Source organism: Chanos chanos, chromosome 15 (assembly GCF_902362185.1).
Source record: "Chanos chanos chromosome 15, fChaCha1.1, whole genome shotgun sequence".
NCBI classification, from domain to species: Eukaryota; Metazoa; Chordata; class Actinopteri; order Gonorynchiformes; family Chanidae; genus Chanos; species Chanos chanos.
The window spans coordinates 9226433-9250538 of record NC_044509.1 but is presented as its reverse complement, the minus strand read 5'-3'; the positions used below and the strand labels follow the sequence as shown (position 1 = coordinate 9250538).

Sequence of the window (24106 nt, the reverse complement as noted above, 5' to 3'; positions counted from 1 at the left end):
ATAGGAGCTAATTGGAGTTGAATCTGTGTATGCTTTATGAATGAAGCGGCAGATAAGTGGAGTTTAATGGGAGAACAGTGGTTTCGTGGTCAGGTCTCTGGTGATGTCATATCAGAACACACACTCACACACACGTACACACACTCTGCACTAACAAGGAGCAGAATCTCTGTTGTAGGTCTCAGAATTATGCACTCTGCGTTTTTTTGCATTATGCTGTCATTGCTCTCTCTACATAGACTTAAAACTCAAACATTCTCCATTATGGAGGATAAAGGCCCAGTGAGTGGTCTCTGCTGCTCAGGCAACATTAAAGCTTCATTCCAACATCACATCCTCCTGCTCCAACCCCCAATAAAACAGGTACAAGGAGCAACCATGAATGGGAGCAATTACCAGAAAGTCATTTTTTTTCTCTCTGTATCATCTGGTTTCAGTCTTTCTTCTGAAATTCTTGTGCCATTGCACAACCTTGAGCTTAAATGTGGACCCCCCCCCCCCCCCCCACACACACACACTCCCCCCCCACCACACACTCCCATACATCCATGCACACACAGCCACACTTAAACACTTAAACACCCACTCAGCACAAAGTGGATCCGTCCCGCTTTTAAACATACCTACAGCCTCTAAAAAACGTCCTAGGCAGGAAAACAGATGGTCCAAGCCCAGAGGGAAACTCTTTTTCTCTAGTGCCTTTAAACAGAGAGATTTGTTTTATGTCTGTTGGGAAGCCTAGCAGAACCGATCTCCGTTAGGCGAAGACTAAGCTTGCGCTCCAGAGAAGAGCGACAGCATTAATGTCCGACGCGCTAAGATAGCTACGCGTTAGCTGTCTCAAAAAACAAAACAAAACAAAACAACACAAAACAAAACAACACACACACATTTGCATTCCGTCTTCACTTACTACTAACTCACACTCAAGCATGACTTGGAAATTCTGTCCGTCAGCACACCTAATGGTGAGAAACCAACATGTGACCTAATTAGATTAATGCTGTATGAAACACACAGACAGACACACACACACACACACACACACACACACACACATATATATATATATATATATATATATATATATATACCCTGGGGCAGGGAGGGAGTGGGCAGAGGATTCGGCAGTGTGCAGGATGGTGATGGATGATCAGGGGGGAGAGCTCCAGCAGTTGGCGTGTGTATTGTGGCCTGTGTGGGTTGCAATACCCGCTACCACTCCAGTGTCATAATTAATCTTAAGAGATGAAGCTCTGTGCAAAAAAAAAAGAAAAAAAGAAAAAAAATGCTACTCTCTGCAGCTTTCCACTTCTTACTTTGCAGAATATAAATGTGCAGTTACTTAAAGAAACAGTCCCCGCCCGCCGCCTGATAGATATTTTGGAGAAAAAAAGGGAAATAATTTAGTAGGGAGGCTTGAATTGATAGCAGAACGTGTTGGCACTTCAAAGGTACTTTTTAATAAAACATACTAAGAAAAACGAATACCGGCCTTAGAAATGCAGAACCATCCCCTTAAAACCCAAGCACGGAACACACGGAGCAAAGGCCGTCGTGGCGTTGCCGTGCCGACTGCAGGATCAAAGGCTTTAATGGAGGCTCTTCACAAATAGGAGCTGATTAACAGGGTGACCAGAGCAGCATTGCACTTTGCATGAATCAAACAGCACCTGGAACTCTTTGCAGTGTAAAATATTGGCTTGTCTCAGCTGTTAGGTTTAAAGAGAATTTCCATTCACCACTTTTAGTTTTCTTCTTCGTCCCGGGAAAGAGATTTGATTTTAATGAGCTCTGTATCTGTTCTTCATCATTTAAATGTATTCCCTTTTAAGGAAATTTTTAAATCAGTTGCTCTAACCCTAGCAAGAGAGATACTTATGTCCTCAGTTGGCTTAGTTGGCTTAGGACAAATAGAAATTTGTCTAAAATGAATAAGAGTAAATACAATGCATTTAGATGTTAACTCAGCTAATGGCTTCTTCCTGTTCCCTTGCTGTGAGAGAAAGAGAGAAATCTCAAAGGGTTAGCAGTGACAGCCGTGGCTCCCGCCTGCTCAAATTTTACATTCATGTACAACCATAATTAAGATGTAGAATGAGATTACACGTGATGAAGTATACAGTGGATGACTGCTGTAAATACAACGCTTGTAAATTCAATTAAAATAGCTAATGTGATGAGCTAGCCATGTGTGTTTGTGTGTGTGTGTGTGTGTGTGTGTGTGTATTTGTGTGTGCTTGTGTGTGAGTGCGCGTGCGCATGTCTTGGTGGTCTTATCTGTTTCAAGTGGTGAGTGTGTCTTGTTGGCAGTGCTGTGAAATCTAACAGTGTCAGTGGAATGTATGTGTGTGTGTGTGTGTGTGTGTGTGTGTGTGTGTCTTACACAAGTCAGATGCATGTGTGTTTGAGGAGTATCTTAATTAGTGTAATCCTAAAGTGTAAGGAGGTGTTGGTTGGGAGTTGACATGATTAATTTAGGCTGCTTGGAGCTCACGTCGATCATTAAGCAGTCACAGGGGAAAATGCACGTGTTTTTGGATCACAGCAGAGGATGAAAAATATTCACAGCATGACAGCACGTTGAGTTGAACGTTGTCAGTGACATACAGCTGAATGTTTATCTCTTCATTGCTTAAAACAGAAAAAGAAAAAAAAAAGAACAAAAATCCTTGTCCACAGTGAAAATCTACAGTAACCTTAAATATGGTCAATCATGATATAGGCGTGAATAATGATCTAACCAAATGTCTCCTCTCCTCCTCCTCTCCTCTCCTCTCCTCTGCTGTGTGTAGGATCTCGTCTTCGCCAGGAGGACTACCCTCCACGAATCGTGGAGCACCCCTCTGACCTGATCGTGTCTAAGGGCGAGCCGGCCACTCTCAACTGTAAAGCGGAGGGTCGTCCCACGCCCACGGTGGAGTGGTATAAAGATGGAGAGCGGGTGGAGACGGACAGGGACAACCCTCGATCCCATCGAATGCTGCTGCCCAGCGGCTCCCTCTTCTTCCTGCGCATCGTCCACGGACGGCGGAGCAAACCCGACGACGGCAGCTACGTGTGCGTGGCCCGTAACTACCTGGGAGAAGCCGTCAGTCACAACGCTTCTCTAGAGGTGGCAAGTAAGTGCTGCTTGTTTTCTTCTGATCTTCTGTCGACCTGTCACGTGCTTTAAACGTGCTGAATTGGGTTATCATGTTTTTCTCTCCAATTCTTCACACTCGAGCGATCTTTCTGGAAGTTTCCATCAACGCCTTCGCCTTCATAAGCCTCTTTGTTTTGGCTTGCAGAGAGCCAATGCTATTTTATCTTAAGGTTAAAAAGTACAACAGTCCAGAACCTTGACAGATGACGCCTATCTAGTTCATACAGATGAACAATTTGCGTTGACACATTTTGTACCCGTCCAGACAGGGCCATAATATGCTATAATGGTGTGAGCTACAAGGCCAAACGCTGCTGTAATAAAATCAGGAGAAGTCTTGTGTCCGCACAAGGCCATAATAACACGGTCGCGTTGACCGCAGACCTAAAATTAACCGTAAAGTCACGGTCCTCTAGAACTAGGTTTAGGCGAAAATCAAAAACCGCTGACTCTTAATTCTCTCCCTTCTTTATCTCAATTTAGAGCAGTACGTTTTGTGGGTTAGCAAGCTTTCTTTAGAGCAACGTTAACCCCGAACACTGCAGATCGAGCTAAAAGGGCTTTTGTTGATCTGTATCGGAAGCTGCGTGAACTCTCACAACAGTGCCACTGATATGTCAACACGCTGTTTAATCGAACAGTCAGAACCTGCCTATTGGTCTGCATGGCTTCCTGTACAATTTGCTAAGGCCTCTGTATTTAATCTCAGCCACATTTTGCGTGGGTTTTTTTTTTCCCCCTTAGATTCGGTTCATCTGAGGGGAACCATTAAGCTCATTCTCCATAGTCTTTACACGTGGCCTGTGGCAGTAGTAACTGAGAAATAACAGTGACTTTGTGCTTTTTGGCCGTATAATGATTTTAGATCCATTTTTATCCTCTATCTCCCCTCTAAAAACACTCTATGAACCCCCCACTCGACAGAGAACTAATCTCTCTGAGTGAATTTGTTCCGCTTGCGCTATCACGAACTCCATTTGCAAAATTGAAATAACAGCTCTCGTTTTGGATGCTTTACTTAAAGGGTCAGGTTTTTTTTTTTTCTCCCCCTCTCTCTTTCTCCTCTCGTCTATTAGTCTGCGCTGAAAAGATGGAGATTAATGCTTGTTTCAACAAGCACCGACTGTATCACAGGGTCGCTAGAGTAAGGCCGAGAGCATTACGTGGCTAATCTGTGGCTACAAACCCAATCACTCCAGACCTCTTCACAGTACCTGACCCCTCCACTCCAGGTGATCCTCCGTAATTCCTGTTTAAATGGAAACATTTCACATAATCCACCATTGCACAATTTACAAGTTTTGCTTTTCGTATTCAACGACAGCTGCGCTGACAGATGCATCTCACAGACAAAGACATTACAAAAGCGCTAATTAAGAAGGTAAACATACTTGGCGTTCCGAGAAACGCCAACGCCGCCGTGATTCTTATCCACTGTTCAGTGAATAACCTGTAAATTCAAGACAGAAGGTTGTTTTTGTGGTTTAGATGAGCTCTGTTCTCTACTTATAACAGGAGTCATAGTGCATTTGTTTAGTGAGAACTGATCTGAGATCAGCAGAAGTAGATTGACAGGGTAGATTTCTGTAGCGTTGAATACACATTGGAGCAGAAGAGTTCTCCTCTCTCCTAGACTGTCCCACTGAATGGATCAGTTGGTTATGTTTGTGTCAGAGAGATTTTCACCCAGCTGAAAAAACAGCATCGTATTTGAATGGGCCTCAGCAATGCTTACTAACAGCTGTTTAGTCCTATACACTGTGAATGGGAAAAAAAGAAGCCTTCTGTTTTTTTCTGGAATTTTCTTTTTTTTATTTATGTTTATTTCACACAGTACATAGTTATACACTCATACTATCACTCTCTCAAAGGCCTGTAGCCTCTTTCCAGCACAAAATGTGTTTTCAATATAAAAACTAATTTACCACAGCAAAGAAATAATGGGAACATCATTAAATGTAATTAAAGATTGATGTGTTAGTTAAATTCTGTAATGAATTGCACTGATGACCTTCAGAATACAAACCTTTAGCACAGAAGTAGGTCAAAACAAATGCCCATACCTCTCTCCCTTCTCAAAGAACTTATTAAAGGATATAAAATATTACCAAACAATAAGTACAGAAATCATGGATTTATATAATTACAGAGGGACATATCAGCACACACAGCACTGAACACCACTGAATAGCAGACTCAATGCCTTTCTGGAATCTTCCACAGGACCTGAACACCTGTTTTTTTAATACCACCAACCCTACCCTCACTACCCCTATTTATCTAACTGCGTTGGCCCTACCCACAACCTACACTTTCAGTCTAGGAATGCCCTCTCTCAAACCTTCAGCCAAGTTCCTCAGATAATCAGTATTTACTTGCCTGACTATTTGCGTTTCATTAACTTTATTACATGGGCTCGTCCAAGCTTCGCTATATTCAGATCTCTCTGTGTGGTCTGCCCTTTTTCTGAGGGAAAAAACGGTCATGGTTCTCTGGAAAGATTTGTTTTTGCTTCCTATCTTTTCCTCATGCTTTTCTTCCGCTCTCTCTCTCTCTTTCTCTCTCTCTCTCTCTCTCTCTCTCTCTCTCTCTCTCTCTCTCTTTCCTTTATTAACAGTGGAGTATCCTATGTCACATCGGGGTTTGGTTTAGATTAAATTTTGAGTGAGAGAAGTGATTCTCTATGGTATGATAAACAGAGAAAGTTGATCGGGTTCAGGCTCTGGCCCTGCTAGCTGAATCTGCTGAGGTAGAAGTCTTTCTGTTTTGGTGTCACTACGAGGTTGTGTGCTTGATAACCCACCTGTCAGAGACAGTGTGACTTTGCGTTTAACAGCTGTGTGTGTGTGTGTGTGTGTGTAGTTTGGAGAGATGCCTGGCTCTGTTGTTTAACAGGTGTTTTTTTTCTGCTGACTCTTCTTCAGTGAAAGGTTGGAAGGCTGAACTGCGTTAGACACGCTCTCTACCATAACGCTATGGAAGGGAATGTGTCACACTGTACTCTGAGAACACAACAGCACAGTTGCTTGTTTTTCTTGAGAGAAAAATGAGAAAGAGCATTGGACATTACGTACATGTACAAGGGTATGTGCATAGCTTTATGGTGACTTTAAAGAGTGTAGCAAAGATCTTTTACCCAAGAGCTGTACAGAGTATGGAAAATGAGCAAAATGTCTGTCTTAGACAAAAGGGGAGCGTTGGTTTATGCTGCGCTCTGTGGTATCTAGTGCCTGTTCTGTTCTGTTCTGTTCTGTTCTGTTCTGTTCTGTTCTGTTCTCTTCTCTTCTCTTCTCTTCTCTTCTCTTCTTTTCTCTCCCCTCCTCTTCTCTCCTATCATTTTAGCTAAGGTTATGGCCCCGACATGCGGCTTTGAGAGAACTGATACAGGCTTACACATGTTGGCATGCACTCCCCCTGATGGAGAAAGTTCAGGTTGAATGCTGGGTCAGTTTACTGCCTGACTAATGGCACGATCAGTCATCGTCGGGTCGGGAGCCGGGGTCACTCTGACGCCAAAGCTGTTCTTAAGGTCACAGAGGTCAAAAAGGCAACCAGGCACAGAGCCTTCTCTGTGTCGCGATAATGAGAAAAGAAGCTTTTGGGGGTCCTCTGATCAGATTTGAGGGGCTCAGACTTGTGTGTCTGTGTGTGTGTGTGTGTGTGTGTGTGTGTGTGTGTGTGAACGTTTGACCCGGGCAGGCTGATTACCAGTACAGCGGAGGAGTCATCATTTACCACCAGTCTGAGTGAACTTTTGACTGAGAGAGGAAGAGAGAGAGGAGAGAAGGAGAAATATGGACTTGAGTGTTTGGTTCTTCAGGGCTGCTCTTAGCCTGAGTCAATTTAAGTTAACACAGTGGGCTTCTCTGTTGGACGGCCTTAATGGGTTACGCTATCGACTTCCCGCTGTCTTCTCAACCCTGACCTCCGTAGTAGCGGTCCTGCTGAGTCACGACTTTTTTTTTCTTTTTTTCTTTTCTTTTCTCTTGTTTTTTTTTTTTTTTTTTTTTACACGTCCACAGGAAGTACTGTATTCCTCCACTTCAAATAGAATGTGCTCATTGTGTGTCAGTCCACATCCTGACCCTTGGCTTTCATCTTGTCCCTCAGCATCTGTCTGAGTATCCCCTCTTAAATTCTCCAACGTCCACATTTGTCTTCCCGCACGCCAAAGTGTTCGTGACAAACTGCATTATTCATCATTATTCATCACATGTTTACCATGAGTCTGTGTTTTGTGTTTTTTTTTGTGTGTGTGTGTGTGTGTGTGTGTGTATGAGAGAGAGAGGGAGAGAGACAGAGAGAGAGAGAGAGAATCAAAGCATGAGATAGAACCAGCTAGAGTCTAAACAATCATTGAGATTCCATGGAAAAAGCTCAAAATGGAGATTTTAAGGAAGTGGACAGTTTGACAGGAAAATGGAAAGAAAGATGCTGTACGAGAGACTGACACAAATTAACCCACTAATCAAATAGGAGATATTTCGACAACAGTCGCACGAGCTGGAGGGGGTAAGCACAGGAGCTGATCATGCATTTGTTTTTGTGTGTGTGTGTGTGTGTGTGTGTGTATGGGAAATGAGAGTGAGCGGAGTGAAGCTCTTTGCTGATCCACACACTTCCATGCTGGACTGCTACGGACTATGGTCGTATGCTGCTGATCCTTTTTGACTACATTGTGTGTTCCCCACCGAGACTCTCTCAGATTCTTTATTTCTACTGGGCTAGCCCTCCTCTTTACGAACCGTGGGACCAACTGAAACTCTCCACGCGCGTTAGTCTCCAACCTCACTGACAGCTCACTGACAGCCCAGATGACTGAAGATTAGCTCTGTTTGAACATGGAGAGTGTATCCAGGAGGTCTAATGGAGAAAAGTTTGAGGTGATAATTAGTCTTACTTGTCTTGTATCATGTTTTTTTCCTACCCATTAAAGATCTTCTCTCATTGTACAGTATCTTTTCGTTAAAAAGTGAGGTGAAAAAAATGACAGTCAGTTTGAGTTAATCAAAGGATGTCGCAGAGCTAAAGCAATCATTCACTTTCTTGGGAAGTCCTCACACAGATTAAAGAAACAGACATTTAAAAGAAGTGGTTGGTTTGATACAACAACGGAAAGAAAGATGCTGCAGGAGAGAGATGGACAAAAATTAACCCACTAATCAAGTAGGAAATATTTAAACAACAGCCTGAGCAGCTGGAGAGGGTGTGCACAGGAGCTGAGTGTGCAGCTCTGTGTCTGTTTGTGTGTGTGTGTGTGTGTGTGTGTGTGTGTGTATGTGTGTGTGGCTGTGTGACTCTCCATACTCTCTTGGGGTTCCAAGACTGCTGCTATGTGCTCCATACCTTCTGCTCTCTCCATGGAAACCAGCGCATGCTAGTAAAATTGAAATATCTCTGCATTGTGGAAAGGGAAACAGAGATGGCCTAGCATTGATATGTATTTATGCAGAAAACACATAAGGACATGTCAGAGAGTAGATATGGAATAGAGACTGATGGATAGAGGGAGAGAATGAGAGATGAAATTGGACAGTTGAAGAGAGAGATAGATGATGATGGAGGAGAACAAAACAGACAGGGTTATGGAGAAAGAAAGAGAGAGAGAGAGAGAGAGAGAGAGAGAGAATGAACCTCAGCCATTGCTAACTGTCCTTCAGTGTGAATAGGAGAGACCAGCTCTGGTGGTGCTCAGGGAGGTGGGGGGTGGGGGGGACACACACTAGGACAGAATGACAGATGTGGTGCATGCAGGAGCCTCAAGCGAGACTGGGGGATGAGGTTTGGAAGGGTAAGCAGAAACACGGCAGCCAGGACAGGGATAGGGTATCTGCTCTTCAGGGAAAAAAAGGAAGAAGAGCAGGAGAAAGGAAAAAAAAAAAAACCCACGAAGAGCGAAATAACCCAGTTCTCATCCAATAAATGTCAGCTCGGACACTCAGCATTTTTCAGGGCCCTTGGGTCTGCTCGGACTCAGGGAAATGAACATGTGTCCTATTGACCTTAGCCAGTTGATTCAATCATAGACCTCTTTATTGAGGTGAGGGAAAAGTCAGAAGCAGCCCGCACTAAAGGCTATTGGTCAGCGTAAGTCTTTCGGAGCACCACTGGCTCAGCTAAATAAACGACTGTTTTCATCTAATGGGACACACACCCGTTCTCCATGGGAGACAGTGAGGCTCATGGTCCCGATTAATGTTTAACCAGAAGTTATTGTGCCTCCCTCTACTTAGCAAGTAATGAGTCATTGCTAACCTCTCCATACACACACACACACACACTTCTCTATATATGCCCACATGTATGTGCATGTATTCAGGTATGTATGTGTGTGTATATGTGTGCGTGTGTGTGCGTGTGTGTGTGTGTGTGAGAAAGCAGTGTGGACAGTGCTTCGTAGGACATGACTTAACCTGATCAGTTTGCATAGTGACTGTTTTCCCATAAAGGACCAGAGAAAGCTTGGCAGGATGAGACTTGTGTATACTGGACTAGTCTCCCCTTTGTCCCATTCAGTCTCTTTTTTTCTCTGTAGAGAGGGTGTGGACATGAAACCAGAGCTGAGTGTAACCTTAGACTGTGTTAGATAGCTCTTCACACGCGCACATACTGCCACACATATGCGGGCACAGACACACACACACACACACGCACACGCACACACACACACAAAGAAACTTGAGTTTAATATGGACATGCTTGGTTTGTGTTATTAAAAGTGAGCGAGAGAACGTGATAGAGAGAAAGAGAGAGAGAGGAAGAGGTGTGTGTGGGATAGCGTGTGGGTGTGTGTATTCGTGTGTTGGTGATTGACTGAACAGGGAGTGACCCTTGTTTCCTGGCCTTTGCCTCTTGTCCTCTCTTGTGTGATAGTAATCTCCCTGAGAGAGGGAGAAGAGAGGAGAGGAGAAGAGAGGAGAGGAACAGACAATGTGTCTCACTGAGGTCATGCCCACTTTCTGTCTGTCTACTCCATTAAACTAATGGCCATCCACTTTATATGTCTGTCACTGAGTGCAACCTGTCTACACATCAGCAAAGACACTCACACACTCATGCACACACGTACACACACTCACATACACACGCACATGCACCTAGACACAGAGATACACACACACACACATACACACACACATATATATACAAACTCTGGCCGAAGTAAGGGTTTTTCTGTGAACGAATTGTTTTTCCTAGGTCTCTCTTGTGCCCATGTCTTTACTCTTGTAAGATGTCAATGTATATGGTTGTGTTTCCTGGTTCCGGGCAGGAGATTTCCCTTCACTGTTAAAGACAGAGTCTTAAGTGTGCTTTCCTCCCTGTCTCACTGAGGCACTAGACACAGTTTATTTATACATGCTCTTATGAAAATGCATGACCTCTCTGTTTCCGTCACTTTTTCCGCTTTTCCCCCACCGACCCCGCTCTCTCTCTCTCTCTCTTTCTCTCTATCTCTCTTCCTCTCTCTCTCTCTCTCTCTCTCTCTCTCTCTCTTTCCCTCTCTCTCGGTTGCTGCGGCCTGAGCTTGAGAGACGTGGCATGTTTGGATCGATCATACAACACTCGCTAAAACCTAAAGACCAGGGAGGAATGGGTTTTTGCGTGCGTAGGATCTGAAATCTGGAATTTGATCGCGCCGAAAAATGGTATCAGGTTTTTTTTTTTTTTCCTCCCCTCGGTTTGCGAGCAGGCTCTTTCCAGCCTAAACCACCTCAAAAGCGCAGAGTTTCCGTGGCTGGTGCTTTGGCTTTTGTCGTGCGGTGGCCGCAGAGCGATGACAGTTCAAGTTGTTATTCTTCATTTGTGTGTGCTCAATGTTTGCTTATGCTGTCCCGATCCAGGTTTAGGGTTCCTCAACGTGTTGAGTGAAGAGTCCATTGCTTAGTCTGGTCTTATGGGAAATCTGCAGAGGACTAGAAGTGGAGGAAAAGTAGACTAGCTCGTTACATCAGTACAGTTTAATCTTACACGACATTCCAACTGTATTTTAATATATTTTTGAGCCAAACACATGCAAGTGTATTTTGATATGTACGCCCTCTGTTTGCTGCCATATAATGGAGTCTGTTTAAATCACTTTGACTCCTACCTGCACTTTTAATTTCCAGACGTTAACCCTTTTTTGACCCTTTCAATCCTCGCTCTGACAAATTGTACCCCCCCCCCCTCCCCCCCCCCGACCGCCCCACTCCTCAGACACCCCCGTGCCTTATCAGAAGACAGGAAGCTCATTAATGTTTGGGGAAGCCTCAGGGAATCATTGGGTATGAGCCAGTCTTTATCAGGCCCTGATACTTCCCAGTCATTAGTGCAGGATTGAGACAATAGCGTTTACTGTAACGTTTGGAGGACCACTGACTAGCATGTTGGCTAATGATCACAGTGAATCACACAGCTTGATGTCAGCTAGGCTAGTCTCTCTGTCTCTCTCGCTCTCTCTGTGTTTGTGTGTGTGCGCGTGTGTCTGTGTATGTGTATGTTTTTGTCTCACTCTTCTAATTGTTCCCACTTCGCTGGGAGTGTGGGAAGCTATTACTTGGCACATGGTTTAATAAGAAAGACAGATACAGTCATTACGCTTATGAGGTGTACACTGAGGACAGGTCTGTGTCTGTGTGTGTGTGTGCGTGTCTGTGTGTGTGTATATGTGTGTGTGTGTGTGTGTGTGTGTGTGTGTGTGTGTGTGTGTGTGTGTGTGTGTGTGTGGATCACCAGCACCACACAAATTCAGCTGGCGCTTGCCGAAACATTATCGGTCTTCACCACAAAAGAATAGAAGAAAATGATTACGTGCTCTGTGGCTTTTTTTGCTATTGGAGCCAACCCCCACTCCCACCCCCCTCGTTCTGTCGAACTCATAGGCGGGAGCAGCGTTTGAAGATAAACGTGGTGGTATTGTGAAGAGTGAATTATCAGCATTGTGGGGGGTTCCTGTACATTAGGACAGCATAGGATGTACATTAAACACGTATGGAAGGATGTGGTTTTTTTTCTCTCTTTGTGCATATATTTGGAGAATAAATTGCTGACAAGCAAGGAACGGGTTAGCCACGGGGGAATGGGGAGTGGTGTAAGCAAAGGGAGACCTCATACTTTGCCACGCCAATTAAGCCTGATGTGGTCTGTGTGTGGAAGTGTTTCGAGGGAGGTATGTGTGTGTGTGTGTGTGTGTGAGAGAGAGAGAGAAAGAGAGAGAGAGATTGTCCATGTGTGTGTTAGAGAGTGCGTGAGATAGAGCCTGGGTGTGTGGAACAAGAAAAAAAAAAAACGTAAAGGGAAAGGGAGAACGGCTGAATACGTGACAAGAACGAACCAGACTCAATCCGACTAATCCAGCCAAGCCATTCAATAGGTTATTTTACATAATATACCCGTTTGACCGTGCCTTGCCTTTGTTTGCAGTGGACGGCTACGTCTCCTTTTAATCCATTTCCTACGAGCAGGTGAATATAAGTAGGAGGAAAGGACTGCAGAATGTAGAGCAGGGCTTGTTTGTCTTTTCAACACACCGCTGGCCTATTTATTCTTTCTGGTCTCCGCAAACCTCAAAAGACTTTGTGACAGATCTAATGAGAACCGAGGTAGAGAAATTCCCACAGTTTGGCTTAGCTTGTGGTCTCTCTATCTATCACTAAGGGTAATATATACACCTCTAATTGTTATCTGTGAGACTCTCTTAATCCGAGCTCGCTTCTCCTGTCACCAGACCTTATTTATACCCCCCTCTCTGTTCCTTTTCTTTTTTTCCCTTCTCCTTCCAACAACTGTCTCCCTTTCCACTCCTGTCTCCTCCCCCACACCCCTCTCTCCCTCAGCGCAGTGCTGTCTAGAGCCTGTCGCCCAGAGATAGAGCGGCAGGCTGGTATGAGAGAGAGAGAGAGAGAGAGATAGAGAGCGGCAGGCTGGTATGAGAGAGAGAGAGAGAGAGACAGAGAGAGAGACTGAGATAGAGAACGATTTGCCAAAGAGGAGTAAAGGTGCTGGGAGAGCTAGATGGAATTAGCGGGAGAGAGAGAGAGAGAGAGAGAGAGAGAGAGAGAGAGAGAGAGAGAGAGAGAGAGAGAGAGAGAGTGTGTGTGAGCGAGTGTGTGTGTATGTTAATATCTGGTTAGTGTTATCTGGCCAGGCAGAACGCTGGAGCCTCTCACCCTGATACATCCCATAGGTCCTTCCCGGGGAAGACAGCTCCACACAAAGAGCCAGTGTCACACACTCCAACACACACTCTCTCACACACACTCAGCACTCTGTCTCCCTCTTCCTTTTACTGTCCACGCTGCTCTGCAGATTGTAGAGGGGAGAAAAAAAAAGGAGCTGTCTCGGTGTGTTTAATCTACTTCTGGAGAGCCACTCAGCCAGCCTCAGACCAGTTGTCAGTCTGGATCCACAACCAGGCTTTGAGCAGACATTTTCCAAAGAAATATTTGCCCCTTTTAAACATCTGTTCGCCTGCTTCTGAGAGTCGTTTATGGCTCGACGTTATCGATGTCGTGATTTAAAGACAAGTAACAGCAAACAAACTGTAAGCAAATAACAAGCAAACAAACAAAACACCCCCCCCCCCCCCCCCCCGTCATGTTTAAACAGATGTTCCGTATCATATATACGTCGGATGGGCACACGTCAGATCCGCGCAACTGTGTTTGTACGCAACTGTTTGTGTGTTCACCTGGTGTGTTGTTGCCTCAGTCTCAGCCTGTTTAGCCATCGGCTTATCGCTTTATTTGGACGGATGTTTTGACAGTCCATTTTGGTCCGCTAATTTTTGTTTTGGTCCATGACTCTTGATTTGTAGGGTGTTTTTTTTTTAAACATCGGTAAATGGAAGCTACATCACTACCTCAGGCTGTTCAGATGAGCCCGTGTAGCGTGTGGATTTGTGGGGTCCTGTCTGAACAGATGTTTATGTGTGCGTCAGATTTATGTGTTCAGAGGTGAGAGATTGGCCTGCCCAATTCTACAGCCTAATCCGTTCGTGACAGGACTGGAGAAATGGTTGTGTATTTGGAGAACAGTTAGCCTTATCCAAGCCTTATCTGTCACTACCTCTCTCAATCTTAACTGTCTCAACCTCATGTCACACCCTGCAGCTTACAGCAAACACAAGCTCTCCACTCCAGGCTCCACCTTATCTGCCTCGTCGGGTCAAAGAGCATCTAGGTTCACCTCAGTCATGGTCACCAAGCCTAAACCGTAAACGTTGCTTTGTACGTCGTGCGATAGCCATCTCCCCGCCGATTTGGCTTTTATCTTTGCGTATGCTTTACCGAAAGACAACGTTTAAGAGCAGTGGAGTTCACTTCCCTTTTTCGACGAGGGGTTTAGATATGCCAGACTCGTCTATCGGTGTGGTTTTTTTCCCTTTCTTTTTTTTCTTTCTCTCTTTCTTTTCTTTTTTTTTTTTTTTTTAACAGGACAAAACCCTGAATTTGGAGAGAAAGCAAACACTTCCGAACCCCATACAGCGTCATTGTTAATGTAATAGCAGCTTTTGTAGATATTCCTCTTTGGAGGTCGAACAGGGTGTCATTAAGGTAATCAAAAATTGCTTGCGTGATGAAGCAGACGGCCAATTAAACACTTACCATGCCACTAAGAGATGCTTTCGGGCTTTCTCTGTGGATGTGCACCAGACATCCAAATTACTGAGGAATGCAGCCTCTGTGTTTTAATATTTGTGGTTGAAGGGGGGAAAAAAAATCGTCAACCGCACTTTACAGCTTTCCCTTCACTGTTTGGCTGTCACTCTTGTGGATGTTGTTAGCTTTTTGAAAGTGGAATGTTAGCTCTCAATAAATACTTCTTCAGAGACAAAACAACACTCGAACCCGCGGTAAACAGGACTCAAAGCCAGCGTGTCGTTTCATAAACTGTCGAAATGACCAAATATGGGACATGGCCGTGCCACACCTTTTCTTCTCTTTCTCCCGATGCTGAGCTCGATTGACTAAAGATAACGTTTGTATCTCTTTAATTCATTCCAGCTTTTAGGTGAAGAGCCAATCGACTGGTGTAAGATTCAGAACTTGTGATGCTTCACTGACAAACACAAAGGTTCGCTATGGGTGAAATGAAAGTATCAGTAAAAAGTAAACAAGTTACCATTGTGAATCACGATCTGGAATGTAGTCAAACGAGGAAATAAACCCCACCTGTGGCTCTTTACTGTATACTTATATGTCCAAACAGAAACCTTTTTTCTCCATCTTGGGTAAGACCTCAGTTCTGTAGATAATCGAATCAAGCCTTTACTACTTTTCTGCTCCGCCAGCTTTTTAAAAATATACGTGATCGGATGACACAGGCCGAATACAAGAGCAAAAGATATGTCCTTTTGGAGGCTACAGTGCAATGTGGCCTATGTTGGCATTGGTGTTTGTGTGTGTGTGAGTGTGTGTGTATGTGTATGTGTATGTGTATGTGTGTGTGTGTGTGTGTGTGCGCGTGTGTGTGTGTACGCATGCGTATGTGTATGTGTGTGTGTGTGTATACGCATGCGTGTGTGTGTGTGTGTGTGTGTGTGTTTTATTTCCGTGCTTGACTGAGTTTGGCTGGTGTAAGGGCATGCCAGTTTTCATCGATCCTCAACGATGTCACCTCTGGATTTGATTCAGAGAGCTTCCCGAAAGAAAAAAAAAAAAAAAAAAAAGCATATCTCAGCTATTTCATTTCCCTCTGAGCAGGAAGTTGAGAGGAATATTTTAGTCGGCTTCTTAGGCTTTGTTGACCCATAATATAATGGTTTACTACCCCTCATTATGTCTTGAGTTCTAACCAAACAGTATCAAATATCAAGAGTCACATTTTTATGCGTACTGTGCACTCACTCACATGCAAATATTTGCTAGAGAGGCATAATATTAAATATTATTGCAAAAGATCTGCAGATCTGTCCTCAAGGTTATTTCTTCAGGGTTTTGTGTGTGTGTGTGTGTGTGTGTGTGTGTGTGTGTGTGTGTGTGTGTGCGCGCGCGTGTACGTGTCTGTGTGCGTGTGTGTGCGTGTGTGTGTGTGTGCGTGTGTGTGTGTGTGTGTGTGTGTGTGTGTGTGTGCGTGTGTTTGTGTTTGTGTGTGTGTGCGTGTGTTTGTGTGTGTGTGTGTGTGTGTTTGTGTGTGTGCGTGTGTGTGCGTGTTTGTGTTTGTGTGTGTGTGTACGTGTTTGTGTTTGTGTGTGTGTGCGTGCCGGCTGGTAGAATGCAGAAGCAGTATGTGTTACAGGGCTGGGCTGGTGTAGAGTCCGTGGAGTGATCCACATCACTGCTCTGTCTGAAAAGGGACTGAGAGAGAGAATAGATTGCCAGCAACTACGATAGACACGTCAGTCATTTACGGCAGTGCTACGACTTCTGGTGAGGGAGAGACAGAGAGAGAGAGAGAGAGAGAGATAGGAGGATTGTAAGCCATATCAGCATGCCACAGAATGAGAGGATAAAGGCACATGAAAAGCAGGTAAAGAGAGAGAAAGACAGTGCTTTGTACAAATTTTCCTGTGCCAGACAGAAAATTTGGACTAAAATCACACGCACAAATATCTCGGATAGACCACCAGCGAGAAAGAGAGAGAGAGAGAAAGAGCGAGGGATAGAGAAACAGAGAGAGAGAGAGAAAGAGCGAGGGATAGAGAAACAGAGAGAGAGAGAGAAAGAGCAAGGGAGAGAGAAACAGAGAGAAACAGAGGGAGAGAGAGAAAGAGCGAGGGAGAGAGAAACAGAGAGAGAGAGAAAGAGCGAGGGAGAGAGAAACAGAGGGAGAGAGAGAGAGAGAAAGAGCGAGGGAGAGAGAAACAGAGAGAGAGAGAAAGAGCGAGGGAGAGAGAAACAGAGAGAGAGAGAAAGAGCGAGGGAGAGAGAAACAGAGGGAGAGAGAGATTTGAAGTGAGGTAGCGTAGTGGGACAGGTGAGAGAATTATTAACAGGTTCAGACAGACTTGCCCCAGCCGCATCTCTCCTGAGGAGATGCTTTCACACACAGTCTCGGCAGCAGTTGGTCCTGGGATACAGGAGTGTGGGTGAAGAAATTTCAATCTGTTGTTTATATAGCTCTCCACAGAGACCATGCATTTTCTGGCATCTTCTTTCTCTAGAACACAGTCCCACTGATTTGTAACATGTGTTGTTTGGGAGCGGGGGAAGGGCTTTAGTTTTTTTTTTGGGGGGGGGGGGGGGTTGGTGATAAGGAAATGGAGGGGAACTGCTAGGCTTGTCAAAGGCAAGCGGCAAGCTGGGTAATTAGAGGCAGTGCCTTCCACTTCTTTTGTTCCGTGAGTTTCTTTCATAGGGAGAGGTGTGTGGCTCAAGATGAATAGCGTTACGCTAAACTCAGCACTGCGCGCTCTCTCTCTCTCTCTCTCTCTCTCTCTCTCTCTCTCTCTCTCTCTCTCTGTATCTCTGTTTCTCTGTCTCTCTCCTTCACTCTTTTTTTGTGATGCGTCTCTTCTCTTCCCCCTCCCATAGGAACACTTTGTTCTGTTTAGTCCTGTTGTGCTGAAGCTGCTGCTGCTGCTGCTGATTGGCCAAGGCTGTTAATCAAAGCCTTGGCAACCAGGTGATGGCCAGCCTTAAGAGGCATGCAACGAGCCCCCCCCCCCCCCCCCAAAAAAAAGAGGAAAAAAATATTCACCATGAAAATACTCAGCCTTCTCAATCCTCAAATGCATCTCTCACACACACACACACACACACACACACACACACACACACTGCTGGTGTATCCCTGAGGTGTGTTGTGATGCAGAGACCTGCAGATATGGACTCAGTATAGACTCCCTAGCGATCGATACAAGGCCCATATTTTAATGTGTGTGCGTGTGCATGTGCATGCGTGTGTGCGCGTGTGTGTGCGGGTGGGCGGGTCGAGTGGCGGGGATGCTAATAATTCATATTCACGTTTCTTTTTTTTTTTTTTTTGTTTGCCCAGCAGCTTCTGTCTGGTGAATCTCTAGAGTAAGAGGGGATCCTGCAACCCTTAACCCCTCCACCTCCCCATACCTCCCCACCTCCCCACGCCCCTCCAACCCCCCCCCCTTTGGCTCCCACCACATCCCCCCGCGGGTTTGCCTCATGCCGCACACCTGACCCGTCCTGCATAATAACAGTGAATGGAGTATGCGGCAGTGCAACCTCAAGGCCAGCGTTTGGCCAGCGTGTGGGTGTGTGAGTGCGGGAGTTGGTGGGCGTAAGAGGGGGGATTCGTGTGCATGTGTGATTAGATGTTAGAGGGGAAGCTGTGTGTGTGTGTGTGTGTGTGTGTGTGTGGGAGGATGTGTCTCTAAATGGAAGAGGGGTCTGAATGTGGAGGCAGGAAAGGGAAACTGACAGTAGTAGGTTTCAGGTTGAATAGGGGAGTGCCATTAGTGTAATTTAGTGTAATCTGTGTTTGAGAGAGAGATGGCAAAAAATGATGGAGAGAATACTAGCTCTCAGCAGGAGCTGCAAATAATGCAGGCCTTCATACATGCTGTCTCCTCCTCTTTCTCTCTCTCTCTCTCTGTCTCTCTCTCTCTCTTTCTTTTCTCTCTCTCTCCCCCTCTTCCCTCCCTATTTCTCTCTCAGACACACACACATACACGCAGAATAGAGTAGACACATATTTATTCAGTTCACATCATTACTATTGGACATTGCTGAGTTTATTTCTGACTTTGTGTGCTACCCTGCCGTGGTAATGACTTTCTTTACGTCATTATTGATTTTATATTAACCTCCCGTGTTGCTTTTTATATTAATGGTCACCAACTACTGATTGCATTTCTTACACAGGATCAATAACTTGATAATTTGAGGCATAGAGCGGGGCTTTACTATCAAAAGATATTAAGAATCATCCTCTTCATTTATCTGAGTCTTTGCAGTTTCTTGCACTCTCTCTCTCTCTCTCTCTCTCTCTCCCCCCTTTTTTCTCTTTCACTGCTCTCTTTAACCGTGCCTCAGTGTAGGAAGCCAGATGGATCTGCTCAGACATTCCTACCGATCCTGTCTCTCTTTTTGTGGCTTTCCTGGAGCCAGCCTTTCACTCTGCCACTATGCAACGCAAGCAGATAGGCAGATAGACTCGGGCTTTCAGGGCCTCATTTACTAAACAATAACACAGTACGGCAACATGTCCATAACCTTTTATTAAAAAACAAACAAAAAAAAACAAAACAAGAAGGAGTCCGCGCAACAAGAACAACAAAGGCAAAAGAAATTCTTAAGAAGGACAAACAATATGACCAAACAAAACACAGCCCTCCGTCTGTTGCAGGTTCAGTTAGTCTCATAGTACGTAATCAGTCTTTTGATTCAACTCAGAAAGTCACCATCATGCCCCCATTTGCTTTACAGAAAGATAGAGAGAGAGAAAGAAAGTGAGGGGGAGAGAGAGCATGGGAGGAGAGATAAAAAACAGAGAGAGAAGGTAATAAAGATGTAGAGAGAAGAGAAAACAGAGGGGATGGATTCATCTCAACTTGAAAGTACATCTTAACAGGATTTAAAGTTAATGTGTTGTGTAGAACTTAGTTTTCTCAAACTCAAGTATGTTCGCGCTAATGTCAAGGATCAAAGCCTCAGTGTTTGGCAGATAAACAAGGATTTCCACAGACTCAAAGTACTGTCTCCTTGTTCCAAATCTGTCCTGAGCTAATGCCTGTGGCAGGAATCTGTTGATCAGGTTTCTTCTTCTTTTCTCTGTTTTCATCCTTCTGTTTGTGTGTGCCTTGTCTTCCACACATCGCAGAGAGATTCATTAGTGTGACTGGGCTAGAATCACTGGTCCCAGAGCTGTTCATCTTCGAGCTCTGTATCTCTTCTTTCTTTCATTATCTGTCCTATACACTCCGTCTCTCTCTATCTCTCTCTCTCTCTCTCTCTCTCTCTCTCTCTGTCTGTCTATCTGTCTCTCTCTCTCTGTCTGTCTGTCTCTCTCTCTCTCTCTCTCTTTCTCTCTGTTCTGCTGTCTCATTTGGATTGGAGCACCTTTTTTTCATGCTGTTTTAATTTAGGCTCTTTTGTGAAAGGCTTTGCGCGTGCTGCAGCCTTGAGGAAAGGGGAAGAATTGAGGAGATGAAGAGAGGAGATGTGGACAGAATGAGGAAGCAGAGAAAGAGTTTGGGGTCATGTGGCAGGGCTTTGTGTGTGTTTTGCATTGACCACAACCATAGTTCACTTTTTTTTTTTGCTCCGAGGAATGTAATGTTGTTAAGATCTCTCTCTCTCTCTTTGTCTCTCCCTCACATAGAGCCATGCACATACATAAACATACAGAGAGACAAAAACAGGTGGACAGATACTACACTGACAACAAGAGTCTTTGTGCATAATATGGCAAGCTGCTAAGAGAAGAACACAGAGCAAACATTTCATTAGTATACTAGACTAAAAGTCCCTAAAAGTCAGATTAAAAGTCCCATTTTATTGACAATCACCACAAAAAAAAATCCAGTTTTTCTTATATCAGCACATCTGACTGTATTTTTAAACCAGCAGGCAATTGCACACTGTCTGGAATGTTCTAGAAGGTGTCACCGACAGTGACACTAAACTCATGACCCCTGCCTTTCCTGTCACTAACCTCCAGGTACACATCACAGTGTGCCCTTGACAGCTGTCTCCATGACGACGTGTAACTCCGAGCTTCCTCGGGATTACCGTACGATCAGCAGACGGCGTACACATGGCCCTGTCAGCAGAGGGGTTTTGAGAGAGGGTGACGGCGAGGGACGGGTGGGGTTTGGTTCAGTCTGGCATTGTCGCATTCGTTTTCTGGAGCATCACAGACACTCATATGAAGTCTCAGCCCCTGTGCCTTCACTTTCTCTGTGAAGAAATCATCTATTCCAGCACACAGGACAAAGGCCAAGGGTTGTGTGTGTTGTGTGTGTGTGTGTGTGTGTGTGTGTGTGTGTAAGGGGGCTGGGTGGGAGGTGGATTCTAGATATCTGGATATATAATATGTGTTTCGTTCCATCTGTTATGTATTCAGACATATAAACCGAGCCAGGTTTTCAGTACCCGTGTTTTAAAAAACGGGAGAATTCATTACCACATTCTCCAACTCAAACCCAATTTACCTCTTTTTTAATATTACTGCCTTCCAGCACTCCTCTCTCTCTCTCTCTCTCTCTCTCTCCCTCTCTTTCCCTCACTCTCTTTCTCTCTCTCTCTCTCCTTCCCCCCACTCTCCCACTCTCCCTCTCAGTCTCTATGGTTCTTTGTGTGCTTGACATTTTCTGGGTAAATATTTGTGGTGCCGAGCTAAGGGTTCGGTCCCATTATTTGGGGGGGGGGGGGGTGTCATTGAGTGGCTTTGAATGAAGCTTCAGTGGACAAACACAAGCTGACATCAGCAACCCCCCTTCCCCTCCCTTGCGCCCCCCCCCCCCCCCCCCCCACACACACACATTCATTACTCTCATTATTCCATGTCAACGCGTTGCTGGACGCTGCAGACATCCCTGAGTGCCTACACGTGCCAGCCCATCATCACATCTCTGTAAACAACGACCACCCTTCCTCAATCCCTGCAATTAAGTCCCCGCTCACTAGCCGCTGTTAATTGGCGAAAACGTAATTAAATAGAAACGCTCTGATAGTTGGGTCACTTAACGACTCCGGTGGATACATATTAATGTTTGCATTTTAATTTTATTGGGGTGTGAGTATATGTGTGTGTGTGTGTGTGTGTGTGTGTGTGTGTGTCCGTGCTTGCGGAAGCCCCTAAGCTGCTACATTAATCTTTATCATTGGCAGAAATGGAAGAAAGTGTCAACAGTGGATGGAAAGTGTGTTATAAGTGTGTGTGTGTGAGTGTGTGTGTGTGTGTTTCTGCAGTCTCATTTTGAAATGCGTATTCTGTTTGACTCTCTGTCTTTGTCTGCGTCTCTGCCTTTCTTTCACTTTCTCTCTCTTTCTGTCTGTCTCTCTGTCTGTCTCTCTCTCTCTCTCTCTCTCTCTCTCTGGCAGAGTGCAGTAGGTGCTGAGGCTGCCTGCGAGTCTGAATGTATTGTGTGTGTAAAATAGTTGGTTATAATAGGATGTGATTGAGTCTTGGGCAGTCAGGGGCATTCCCTTTCCATTCTATTGTTCCTATTGGCTTCTTAATGGAGTTTCACCGCTGGCCTCAAGGCGCCACACAATCACTCATTAATGGAGTTATTTTAGGGTGAGAGGAGAGAGGCCAGTTCAGAGCCCACTTTTGCCACAGAACTGTTCTTTCCAACCCTACTGCTGACAGACAGACATATAGACTTATAGAAACCCCCTCTCTTTCTCCTGCTTTCTCTTTCTTTCTCTCTCTCTCTCTCTCTCTCTCTCAAATGCACTCATGTCATCCGTTACTGCCAGAAATTTACATTATGTCTGTGTGTGTTGGTGTTTGTGTTTGTGTGTGTGTGTGTGTGTGTGTGTGTGTGTGTAAAGAGTGTGTATCTGGTTTGCCTGTCACCACTTGCTGTTAGCTGTCATCACACACTGCCTCATTGGCCTATTTCACTGTCGCCAAGACTATCAACAACACATTGTTCGACAGGTACACGCAGCCAGTTTAAGATAGCGTAGTATTAGATAAATAAGACTTGTTTTCAATAGCTAGTGGGGGTGCTGTGGATTCTTAACAGACAGAATGCCTTTTTGTTTGTATGTGTGTGTGTATATGGGCGTATTGTGTGTGTGTGTGTGTGTGTGTGTGTGTGAATGAATGCAAAGAGAAGGGAAAATAGCATTGTTTGTGTCTTCCTTCTTTTGCAGTGATGACTGTAAGTATATGCGTGCGTGTAAATGTATACTTTTCATAAATATCTAGTTTTCCCACCAGGTACGAACGCATAGCGTTTTTAAATGATGCATTTTCACAGCGCCTTAGCGCTTTACAAGTCACAACAAATCCCACGGGAGGTAAGCTTTATCCGTTTACTGTACTTTGAAACTGGATAAAAAAAAAAAAAAAAAAATCACATTCATTATTGTAGGCTCGGGGAAAACTTCTGTTTCTTTTCTCAGATTTGTTTTAATCAGACAACAACAGACAGAGCTGTGCCAAGCAGGGGTCAAAGCACTGCTTCCACAAAGAGCATGCTGGGAGCTGGTGGGGGAATTGTGTGCCCTGAATATTTCTGCATCCCCATGCTTTGGCTAGATTTTCCATATAAAAGCAATGGGGGGATGGAGGGGTGGAGGGAAGGAGGGATGACGTTCCTCCTGGCTGTTGGAGGGGGGCATGAGGAGATGCGGGCTGGAGGAGGGTGGGGTGTGGGGGGGGGGGTGGGGGGGGGGGGGGGTCCCAGAGCCGCAGGCCAATACTGTAATCCCCTCATTAACTCACCGAGGCCAAAACCCCACACACACAGTCTGAATTATAAACACATCTCTCTGTGGTCATATTGTGTGCATGCGTGCGTGTGTGTGTGTCTGTGTGTGTCTGTGGGTCTCTGTATGTGTGTAAATGTGTGTGTGTGCATGTGTCTGCATGTGTCTGTTTGTAGGTGGGTGGATTTATAAAGATAGGGTGTATTCTGTGCCTGTGTGTGGAGTGGTAGTACATGGAGTCTTTGTTTGCTTATGGAAAAAGAAGTTCAGTTTGCCGATGGCCTCTTGGCACACTGACACAGGACGGTGGTCAGTTAGTCTAAAACAGAACTGTCAGAAGCTCTTCTGTCCATCAGGAGATCTGTCTTTCAATCAATAAATAAAAAAAATACACTCCCATCACCGCTCACTGTATCCAATTACTGCCTTCTCTTCCACTGTCAGCCCCTCTCTCTCTCTCTTTCTCTCTCTCTATCTCTCTCCCTTTACTCTCTGCCTCTCTCTCTCTCTCTCTATGTGGATCTCAGTGACGGTGTGGGATCTCTGATTTTGTTTTATTTGATATGTATGCAGACAGATAGTCCTTAATAAATATATGGTGTGTGGAATTATGAAGCTGTTCGTCGGGGCCTGTGTGGTCAGCACTCTGAAAGACAGGGGGGAGGAGAGAGACAGACTT

At 44.9% G+C, this 24106-nt stretch overlaps 1 protein-coding gene across 1 annotated transcript in view; it reads left to right on the top strand.

Moving 5' to 3' along the window:
• The first annotated feature begins 378 nt into the window (after positions 1 to 378).
• LOC115828167 (roundabout homolog 1) overlaps positions 379 to 24106 on the top strand; it is an 82558-nt gene continuing 58830 nt past the window's right edge. Inside the window, exons 1-2 of the mRNA XM_030792098.1 lie at positions 379 to 430; positions 2796 to 3122. Coding sequence (XP_030647958.1) covers positions 379 to 430; positions 2796 to 3122 — 379 coding nt within the window. The remainder of the gene's footprint in view (positions 431 to 2795; positions 3123 to 24106) is intronic.